General features: G+C 40.5%; 2 protein-coding genes across 46 annotated transcripts in view; one reads left to right on the forward strand and one right to left on the reverse strand.

The window, feature by feature from the left end:
• LOC122824368 (NACHT, LRR and PYD domains-containing protein 14-like) overlaps positions 1-11330 on the forward strand; it is a 155583-nt gene that overhangs the window by 3877 nt on the left and 140376 nt on the right. For 42 of the 45 annotated variants that reach the window (XM_044104921.1, XM_044104907.1, XM_044104913.1 and 39 more), the window contains exon 1: positions 10817-10876. The exons of 2 other annotated variants lie outside the window; for them this stretch is intronic. The gene's annotated coding sequence lies outside the window, so the exon portion shown is untranslated. Of the gene's footprint in view, positions 1-10816; positions 10877-11000; positions 11192-11330 lie in introns of those variants that run through there. One more of the 45 variants, XM_044104898.1, reaches the window with a different exon arrangement.
• LOC122824645 lies at positions 6245-8705 on the reverse strand. The gene is made up of 2 exons (XM_044105508.1): positions 8603-8705; positions 6245-7038 (listed from the first exon to the last, which is right to left on the reverse strand). Exons 1-2 carry the CDS (start codon positions 8697-8699, stop codon positions 6245-6247), a joined length of 891 nt encoding a protein of 296 aa, XP_043961443.1. The 5' UTR covers positions 8700-8705.

The following is an 11330-nucleotide window of genomic DNA, read 5'->3' on the forward strand; positions in this document are numbered from 1 at the left end:
TGATCACAAGTCTCTAAGAAATCCAAAAGTTTGCTAAAATCGTCTTTAGTTTTTTCTGATTGTTGCAGGAGTGTGTCATTAGTTCCAATATGAAGAACAATCCTTTTTATAGAGGAGGGCAAGGACGGGTATATTTCCTGGAGTTTGTTTAGGATGATCAGGGCTGTGGCACCGGGTAAACAGTGAGTGATTGCATTAAAATATCGTACTTTCCTGATTATGGAGTCACCGATGATCAGCGTTGCGGGTGGAAACAGAGGCCTAGGAGATTTTCCCTCATTGTGGTGGTTTTGAGCGTCAGGGTGGACAAAAGCCTCCTTTCTCAAACGAGAGCACGAATCCCCATCCGGGATCATCTGCGCCGTTCGTGGGGTAGAACTGGTTGTATTCGCAGGGGGAGAGGGTTTATTTTCGCAGTTTCGTTTTACGGCTTCGCTCACCAACTTGCGGCGTGAAGAAGAAGCTGGTCCCCGAATCAATTGTCGATTCCGATTATCCAGAGGAGGTAGGTCGGTTGCAGATAGAATTCCATCTGATGAGGAGAGCGGCGCCGGCCCGGATGAGATTGAGGCTGCGGCGCTGACCAGAGGAAGCTCGTCGGTGTTGGCACAGAGCGGTGAGAACCGATTTTTGACTAATAGTGGCTGACAAGGATGATCAGTCAGTGTCGTTTTGCCTTTTTTCCCTTTACGACCGACATCAGTCCAGGATGACTTTTTAGAATCTTGGATCAGGCTAGGAGTTGAAGTAAGAAGGGGGGCTTTAGGTCGGGCACCCAGACGAGGCCAGTCTGTAGATAGCTGATCAACAATCGATTGATACCGATCAATATCCTTATTTGAGGTGAGGCTTTGCTTGATGGCTTCAGATTTGGGTTTGGCGTATTGTTTTTTAATGATGATTTCAGGGCTCTTGCTAGATGAGTTCCGGTTGATTGATCCGCAGGTAGGGAGCCACGGAAGAGTTGATGCGGTGTCGAAGTTGGAGTGTGGAGGGCAGAAAGTTTCCGAAGGAGCACGGGGATTCGTAAAAGATGAATGCAAAAGAGAAATTTGGCTGGATTGAGCCAACGCGACCGAAATAAGGTCATCCAGCAGTTCATCTTTACCTTTAATTAATTCCCCCAATTGATGGATTTTTTCCTCCAGCGAATGATGCGATCTTGTACAGGGATCACACATTTCCGGGTTAGCAAGTTCGGTTTAGCACCAAGAGACGCCTAGTTGACAGCCTTTACTACAGTAAAGTAAGCAGCCCTTGTTATGAAGTTTAGCAGTTACATAATGGTTTCTGTGTTAAAGCAATTTGTTCAGTTCAGGCAGATATGCTGCAATGATCCTGACCACGGCTTGCTGGAATGTGGTCACACAGACTATAATCTGCTGGAAATGACAGCAGGAAAACACGCGAGTTGGCTCAAGGGTCTTCCCTTGAGACCCTTGAGCCAGGTTGAACCCTTGAGGTGTTCAACCTGCGGCGCGGGGGCCATTTGTGGCCCTTTGAATAGTTCTGTGTGCTTCTCAGGTTCAGCTAAAACTTTTAATAATGCTTAGTGAAATTTTCCCAGAGAATTTAAAAATAATTAAAAATGTTAAAAATGAGCTGCAACCAACTTTATAAACTTTTAACTATTTGAATCTTCAAATGTTTTTGTGCCTCAGAAAAAGTTTTTAAAGTCAAAATGACAGTAAATGAAGGATTTATTATCTTTTAACCACAGACAGCTGGAAGGAGCCCTCAGAGATTATAAATGGTCTAGTTTTTTTTTCCAACAAAAATTTTATTGTATTTTGTTTTACATATACACCTGCCATATAACCAGTACAGTAAACAGGATCTACGAACACCCCCTTAGAAACATATCTGCATATACTCCTTTAAGCATACATGAGAAATTAGTCCACTGTTGAGGCTTCTTTGTTGCTCATTGTGTTTTGACTTTAAACTTGTCTTTAACCGGCGTCGTCATTGTGAGATATGTCCACTCCTTCAACAAAATTCCGGAAGGGTCTCCAAATGTCTTCAAATAAATCACCTTTCCCTTTCTGGAGATATGTTATGCGTTCCAAAGGCAAAGTCTTTAGCATTTGCCTAATCCATTGGTTGATACCTGGTCCTGATGTTCTCTTCCAGGATAGTGCTATCAGTCTTTTAGCCTGTAGTAGACATATATCAATCAACAATTGTTCACACTTGGTAAACAAAGTATTTTTAGGGTACAAACCCAAAATTAGAAAAGCAGGATCAAGTGCAACAACTTTAGAGACAAGGTGGTCCAGAGTACTTTTTATGGCTTTCCAGAAATTTTGAATTTCCTTACACTCCCAAATACAATGAAACAAAGTCCCCTTTTCTTCTAAACATTTTGTGCATACATCTGGTATATTAGGGTTGTACCTATTTAAATTGACTGGTGTTATATAGATTCGCATTAACCATTTGTATTGCAGTAACCTTAAGCGAGAGTTAACAGTTTGCTTTTGAGCCTTTGCACAGACAGACTGCCACTCTTCCAGTGACAGGTTTATTCCCAGGTCTAAGTTCCAGGCGTCTAGTTTCCGTGTTGAGTCCTCTGTTGAATTCAAAACCATAAAGCTATAGAATTCTGAAATCGCACCTTTATTTTTGCTAAACTTGCAAACCATTTCCTCCAACTGGGATTTTGAGGGCCTGGACAAATCTTTGATTTTTGTCCTAATGTAGCTTCTGAGCTGCAGGTATTTGAAGAAGTATTTTTTATCTATATTAAATTTCTGCCTGAGTTCCTCAAAAGACATCATGTAAGTTGAGTTTGCTTGATACAAATCGTTAATCTTATCTAAACCCTTTAAGGCCCACTGTTTAAATACAGAATCTGCTCTTCCAGGAGTAAAATCTTGGTTTCCCCATATACGAGTAAACTGTGAGAGTATAATTGGTTCTTTTATGAATTTCTTTACGTCATACCATGTTTTGATCATATTTTTAACAATAGGATTAGCTGTTCTTCCCAACAGTTTTGAGACCGAATCAGCAAAAATGTATAAAGGCAAAGGTGGACTTACAGAATCAGATTCCATTTCCGTCCACTGAGGGCATCCCTGGTATTAAAGTAGTGTCTAATAGTTCTAAGTTGGGTTGCCCAGTAATACCACCTCATATTCGGACATCCTAGTCCTCCCTTCTTATGAGGTAAGTGTAGGAGCGACAATCTAATCCTGGGCCGTTTATTTTGCCATAAAAACCCAACAAATAACTTCCTAAAGTCATCAAACCAGTTTGCAGGAGGCGGCAGGGGGACATTTTGAAAAATATATAGTATTTTTGGAAGCATATTCATTTTGAAGGTGTTGATTCTGCCAATCAATGATAAGGAAGGGGCATCCATCTATTAATACTTTCCGTGATTTCTTTTGTTAAATACTCATAGTTCTTCTTTACAATCATATCTAGATTTGAAAATATTTGTATTCCTAAATAAGTGAAATCTCTAACAACCTTGAATTCTGAGCTTATTACGGGACATTTCTTTTCATCCAAAAATAGTAATGAAGATTTAGCTTTATTAATACTATACCCTGAAATATGGCCATACTCCTCTATTAAATTAAGCAAATTTGGAATAGACTGTTTTAAGTTTGAAATGAACAGGATTATGTCATCTGCATATAATGAAAGTCTGTGTTCTACATGTCCAATTGTAATGCCAGCTATATATTCATGGGCCCTTACGGCTATAGCAAAAGGCTCCAACGCTAAAGTAAATAACAAAGGGGACAAAGGACACCCTTGACGACAACCTCGTTTGATAATAATTGGTTTAGACACATTCTTATTTGTTAATATTTCTGCAGTTGGGTTTAAATATAATAAGTGAATCCATTTTTTAAAGTTGTCACCATAACCAAAACGATTTAAAATATTGAATAGATAGACCCATTCGACTCGGTCGAACGCTTTCTCGGCATCTAGAGAAAGCAGTGCAGCTCCAGATTTTACATCCAAGCCATGAACAATGTTTAGAAGCCTCCTCACATTGTGCAGACCTTGCCGTCCCAAAACAAAACCATTCTGGTCCCTGTGTATCACTGAAGGAAGTGAGTCTTGTAAGCGTATTGCTAATAATTTACAGAGTATTTTTAGATCAGCATTAAGCAAACTTATTGGCCTCATGTTTTCACATTTATTGCTGGGTTTCCCAGGCTTGGGTAGCACAAAGATTAAGGCATTTGTCATAGATTTTGGTAGACCACCATTGCGATATGCCTCCTGAAACATCTCGAAGATAGGACTTATTAATTGTTTTTTAAATTTTTTATAAAAGTCTATAGGGAACCCATCAGGCCCAGCTTTCTTCCCAGCCTTCATGTAGTCAATAGCCTTACCCAGCTCTTCTTTTGTGATTTCAGCTTCCAATTGTTCTCTATACACTTCATCTATTGAGGGAATATCTAGCTTATTTAGAAATGAGTCATGTTCTTGAATATTCGAGGTGTCTTGCGAATCATACAGCTTGTCATAGTATTGTCTAAACTCTTCATTTATCTTGATTGGGTCTACTAAAGTTTCCCCTTTACTATTAAGGAGAGAGGTTATGTTTTTTTGCACTTCCAGTTGTTTTATTTGCCATGCCAAGAGTTTCCCTTGTTTTTCTCCTTGTTCATAGAATGATTGATTTAATCTTAGTAAACTGGAGGCCGCTCTGTTTGCAGATTCTTTTTCATATTGTGCTTTTAATAACAGCAATTCCTTCTCTATTTCTGCGTTGCTGTTTCTAAAAGTTTGAAGTTCTAGTGATTTGATCCTGGATTCCAATTGTTGTCTGCTCCTACGCTGTTCTTTAGATTTTGAGGCGGTGTAACTAATTATGTAACCCCTCAGACATGCTTTAAAAGCGTCCCATTTTATACAGGCTGTAGTTTGTGTGGTATTGATACTAAAATATTCATCTATTTTTTCTCCAACATATTTAAGAAATTTGTCATCCTTCAGCCATTTCTGGTGTAAGCACCAACGGGGAGGGTCATTCAACAGGTTGTTATTACAGTATAATAGATTACAGGGAGCGTGATCCGATATTAGTATGCTATCATAGCAACAATCAGATATATTTGAGAGTAATTCCTTTGAAATCAAAAAGTAGTCTATACGGGAATAAGTCCTAAATGTTTTTGAATGACATGAGTAGACTATGTCAGTAGGTTTTAAATGTCTCCAGATATCTAGTAAATTTAATTCTTTCATAAAATTGCATATCGTTTCCCTGCTTCTGCTGTGTGGCTGGTAAGCTGCTGAAGCCCTGTCCAAAATGGGGTCCAGAACACAGTTCCAGTCTCCCCCTATAATGTATTTTCCGTCAGCGAAAAGGGTAAGAAATAAGTTAGTATAAAAAACACCATCATCAGAGTTAGGACCATAGACATTTACTAAGATCAGGGTTTCTTGTAGGATGGACCCCTGGATTATCAGATATCTCCCAAATTTATCTTTAATAACATTGGTCACCTGAAACGGAATGGATTCATGAATTAGGGTCATTACGCCCCTGGCTCTTGATGTAAATGGAGCTACATATATCCCCGCCACCTCCTACGCATAATTTTATATTTTCTTCCTCCAAGAGATGGGTTTCTTGTAAAAATATTATTTTAGAGTTTAAATCTTTCAGTTTGTTCATGACTTGCTTGATCTTTTTTGTCTTATGTAAGCCTCTACAGTTCCAGGATGTGTATTTAATTTCTGTCCCCTGCATCATGTCAACTCAAAGGACACTGATGCGGTAGCTTCACAAATATGTCCAAGAGGGGTAACAAAAACAACAGAACCGATAACATACACCCACAATCCCTGAACTACTTGAACAAACAAAACCCTGTTCCCAACCAAGCGGTTAGTCCCTCCCATTAAATTCCTTCCAACCATAGATAGTATAGATCCCTATGATCTATTCTCACTATTCTTAACCTCTGCCAACAACTAAAAAATAAATATACGTATTGTACTCGACCTTCTCCCGCATTTTCAGCAGTCTATTTGTCCCTGTATAATTAAGGTGGTCCCTGGTATGTGTATCAGAGGTAGAACATCACAACAGAACATTGAATCTAGAAGTATAAGGTATATATATATATATATATAAAAAAACAACAGAATAATAACGAGCGTAACTTCACGCTGTACCATGCAACATTGTGATGCTCTAACAAAAAGGTATATTTAGCAGAGACACATTAACGCTACACTCCACCAGTGTTGCCTTATTCAGTCACTCCGATGCACTTATCTGTCTCTTCTGAATCCGATCGACGAACGTTCGGACCTCTGTTGGTGTGTTAAACTTGAAGGTTTCTCCTTGGTACGTTAGCACCAGTTTAGCCGGAGGGATGATGCCATGTCTCAGACCAAGCTCGCGGAGGCGCTTGCGGACTCCATCGTACTGCTTGCGCTGCTTGTGTATCTCCGTAGCGACGTCATGGTAGAATCTCACCCGTTGATTTTTATAGAGAATATCCGTCTTTGTTTTGCTTGCTTTGAATATCAGATCCTTTTGATTATAATTAAGGAATCTCATAATTACGGTTCTTGGGGGAGCTTCTGCGTTCCTTTTCGGTCCAACGCGGTGAGCTCTTTCCAGAATCAGCGGACTTCTCAGAGCAGGTATCTCCAACACTTCTGGTAACCAGCTTTCTAAAAATCCACAGGCATCGGAGCCCTCTGCGCCTTCGGGGAGATTTACCAATCTAAGGTTGTTGAGACGAGATCTCATTTCCATGTCGACTATCTTTTCCTCCATTAGCTTCTTCGTTTCTTCCAAGCTCTTAACTTTGTTAAGTAGCGACAGTTGCTCGTCTTCAAATGTAGACAAACGTTCCTCTGCATGCGTCAAACGTTTCGCACATTCACCCACTTCTTTCCTCACTGTTTCTATGGCCGTCATGACACCATCAAATCTTCCAGAAAACTCAGACTTTAAGCTATTAATTGCTCCAAGTATATCTGCCTTGTCGCCGCGTGGGTTATTCATGTCGCCGCCGTTATCTGCTAGCTCTTCGTCAACACCCTGGGCCGGATTTTAGCAGGGGCTTACCGGGGCTGCAGCCCGGGGCCCCGGCATTTCGGGGGCCCCGAAGGATGTTTTATATTGTTGTGAATGGATAGTGTCAGAATTTAATCAATGACTACCATGATTTTGACAGCACCGATGAAAAATGTTCCAATTTGTTCTGGCAAACGTCCATCTTGAATGCTTGCTTGTTATTGGTCCACTTTTGATGCATCTTACGCATTGGGGAGGAGGAGCGTCAAGGGAATATTATTTTGCAATGGCGGACAACAGGAAATATGACAGCGGAGCGCAGAAAAGAAGGAAGAGAAAAGAAAAAGAGCATCGCGCCAAAGAGGCGACAAACAAAATGCCTAAATTGACAGGCTTTTTTAAACCTGTTAGCGGAGATGAAGCAGAAACATTATTATCCCCGCTCCTCAAACCCTTAGCTATGCTAACACCGGCACTAAGATCCCGCCAGAACCTATAACCGTGACTGAGTCGGTGGCTGGACTGGCGTCTGTGGAGTCTGAGTTGGTGGAAGCGGGATCTTCTTCCGCAGATGGAAAGACGACTGTGGATCCGTACAGTACCGATCCGGCGCATTGGGGGGAAATTGACGAGTCCGTGCGAGCTTACTGGGCAGAGCGAGGACCGGAGAGCTGTCAAAATATGAATGTTGGCTTTCAAGCATCAGAACGGGTGTACAAGCATCAAAAGCGTCACTTCTCCAAATCTCACTTTAAACGCAAGATGTTAAATGGTGAGTACGTCGAAAGACCGTGGCTGCTCTACTCTCCATCCACCGGAGCTGCATTTTGTTTTGCATGCCGCATTTTCAGAAATGCTAATACTCAGTCAAACTTTGAAACTGGTTTCAATGACTGGAAGCACGCAACTGAACGCAAATGCCTAAACTTTAAAAAATCCTTCAGAGGGCAGCACTTTGGACTTACCTGGGTCAGGATATTTTCTGAAAACTACAGTATGCCTGATCTCTTTTTTCCAGAAGATATTGTTATTATCCATGTTCTGTCTGACTGGCAGAGAAGCACTTTTTTGACATTTATTTCCTCCACTATTACCAAGAACTTTAAAACCAAAGAAAAAGTTTGAGTTTTGATATATTCCACTTGTACTTATATGGACTTGTAAATGCTGGGGATATTTGTATAAATATTGTTTTACTCACTTTGCTTTGTAAAAGTATATTTGAGCATTGCACTTTCTGGCACTCAATCTGTTTTATAGTTTGTGTTGAAGTCCAGGCAACAATAACTATTCAGTGATTTTTATTTTGTGATGCAAGCATCATATGTGGTTTAGTCTTTCTAGAAAAGAGTTCAGAGTTGTTTGTAGTTTGTGACAACTGGCTTATTAAAGTTGTCAAAACTTACTGTTCGGTCATTTTCTGCTCATCCTCTAAAACAAAACAAACACATACAATATATATATATATATATATATATATATATATATATTTATTTTATTATTTTTTTTTTTTACTCTAGCCCAGGGGCCCCCATCCTTACTCCAGCCCAGGGGCCCCCATCCTCCTAAATCCGGCCCTGTCAACACCCTTACTGCTGCTCTGCTCCTTGCTAACTTTGTTGCTAGCTTCGTTTAAGCTAAGCTCCACGTTGTGAGGTCCGAAGTTCGTCAACCTGGACTGCATAGTTATTTTTGACTTATCTTTACTCATTCTTCCAGGGCCTGGCATAATGTCACCAAAATCAAACTCAGTTACCTTGGTTGTAGCGTTCAGTGAGTTTTAAAAGGGAATTTTCAGGATTCTTGTCAGGAGCAGCGTCGAACGCGACCTTCTACCTTGCGGTCATACCCGGAAGCCTCCATAAATGGTCTAGTTAAAGTAAATCAGGGCGCTGTGCTGTTTAAATCTGATGACAAAGTGAAACTGGTTCATCTTGTTTTCCTGTTTCTCTCCAAACTGCAGCCAGAGGTTCCTGGTGAAAAACAAAGTAGTTTCTTCCTGCAGAGCCTTTAAATTTCTGCTCATTTATTCTCATCCTGATTAATGAGGAAAATATCCTGTAAAACTCTCCTGGTTCCTGGAAAAGGTTCTGGATCAGAAAGTGTCTGAACCAGATCCACTCTGGAAGGAAAGGAAACTGAACAAACTGCAGTTTATTCAGGAATGTAGTTTATTTATTGTTCAGTTTTTACTTTAAATGATTTTTTCTATGTAACAATTTAACGTCTGTAGATCAGATCTGTTGTTCTGATTTATAGAAACCCAGGGCCGTGCAGAGACCTTTGGAGGGGCGGGGGCTCAAAGTTTAAATAGGCCGCATTGAACAAGATCTTAAAACAACTCATATTAATCAATAATCTGATTGGATCCGACTGTATCACTGCCATCATGTGGGGAAATGTAAAGCAGATCTAGTTTATATTTTCCTCAACAGGTAGAAAGTTTCTGTTTCTGCTGCTGAGCTGATCTGAGAGTGTAGCTGTTAAAACAGACCAGAGAAGGTCAAAGGTCATGAAGTGATGAAATAAGAACATTTGCTGCCATTTCACTGATGAAGCCCTAATAATATATATTTAACCTCTAGAACAACCTGGTAGCAGACTGATTTATAGATCATAAAATATAATAGTTTGATGTTAAACCTCTAGATTTAGAATTATTAGAATGGGATATCAAGGCAAAGAAAACCCAGTAGCTGCTGGTAGGGGCCATTCAGGGGCCTCCAGACATAGATCTAAACCTGTAGCATCATTTATAGAGAATGACAATGTTATTATATTTTATTTAATGAATTCAGATGAGAAAAATAAAAAGTACATTTAGGATTTAATTGGGATATTTACTTTGTAAGAGTTTAAAGTTCATCTTGATAGTTTGATTGTTGTTACCATGGCTACAATATGGTGTAATCTTTGTGTTTGTTCACAAATACATCACAGCCAATAACCAATAATCAGTGATTGATTTTAAAGTGGGCCAATAAACCTGGTCTCCCTCTCACAGATTCACCTTATTGATATTTAAACATGTTAGTGATGCTGAGGTTCTTAGGGGCTGTGGGGTTCTGTCTAAGGCCCCATATTACCTTGGGCCGACCCTGGAAGAACAGCTGCTGGGCTGGAATCTACCTGGAATCCCCCGGTGGCCCCCGTCAGTCCGCTGATGCTTTGGAGACATTTTGATTCATTTCATTGTGGCATGTTTGGCATTTTGCTGCGGTTCTACAATATTTTCTCTGATGTTTATTTTGTGAAGTCTAAATGCTCTAATTGGGCCGAATCTTCCTTTAAGACTTGAGGTTCTGCAGTAACTTCTGTTTACAGCCGGGAACCTCCAGCCCAGATCCCGTCAGCAGCAGCTTTAAACCGCCTGGTAGAAACATTAAGGAGAAGCAGATCGAACAGAGACCGGGTGGTACCGAGTGGTACCGGCAGTTGGTATCGTGTCTTATATCAGGATGTCTGATATAAAGACAGACATTCTTTATATCTGTCGGTGAGACCGACTGAGACCGCCTGTAGCGAACCGAACCGAACCGGGCTTTTAGCAGAATGATTAAGTTAAAGTCAGAAGTTTTCTCTGCAGCTGAAGCATTTCTGTGAGGCGGGTTTTGTCCCGCTATTGCAAAGACGATTATAAAAATATAAATAGAAACAGTTTTTCTAACGTCAACATCAGACCTACGTTTTTATTCACAAACCAGTTTATGGAAAATATTCTTGCCCATAATTTGATAGTTAGAGGACACAGATCCTCCTCCGCCCCTCTGCACGTGCCTATAGAAACCGAAAGTATTTCACTAACAAGTATCCTTCATTTCTGGACTCCATTTTGTGGCGCAGACTTCAGCAGTCGGTCCGGTGAGTTCTAACTTTCTATCAAACTGGTTCCGACCGGAGAGGAACGAACAAACCGAACCCTTCAGTAGAACCGACCGAACCCTTCAGTAGAACCGAACCTTCGTCAGAACCTCCTGCTGTCCAGATATGGTCTCTGGTAGCCAGAAGAGGCTGAAATGTGATTTCTTGTCAGATATTTCGCTGCTCTGGATACAAAGTTTTTCTTCTCCGCTCAGAAAAAAACGTTTAGAAAAGTTTCCTTTGATCCTTCGACGCCCTGAGGAAACATTCCTGATGACGCATGCGCACTGCGGCCTCCGCTTCCTGCAACCAGGGGTGTTCAACATGCGGCGCGGGGGCCATTTGTGGCCCTTTGAATAGTTCTGTGTGCTTCTCAGGTTCAGTTAAAACTTTTAATAATGCTTAGTGAAATTTTCCCGGAGAATTTAAAAATAATTAAAAATGTTAAAAATGA

This window comes from Gambusia affinis, linkage group LG21 (assembly GCF_019740435.1).
Source record: "Gambusia affinis linkage group LG21, SWU_Gaff_1.0, whole genome shotgun sequence".
In the NCBI taxonomy this organism is placed as follows: domain Eukaryota; kingdom Metazoa; phylum Chordata; class Actinopteri; order Cyprinodontiformes; family Poeciliidae; genus Gambusia; species Gambusia affinis.

Coding starts and splice junctions, on each gene's coding strand:
- LOC122824645 (XM_044105508.1), bottom strand. CDS start 8,699: ATGCAGTCCAGGTTGACGAACTTCGGACCTCACAACGTGGAGCTTAGC. Junction 7,039..8,602: donor GGAGCAGAGCAGCAGTAAGG/GTGTTGACAGGG, acceptor ATCCGGCCCAGG/GTGTTGACGAAGAGCTAGCA.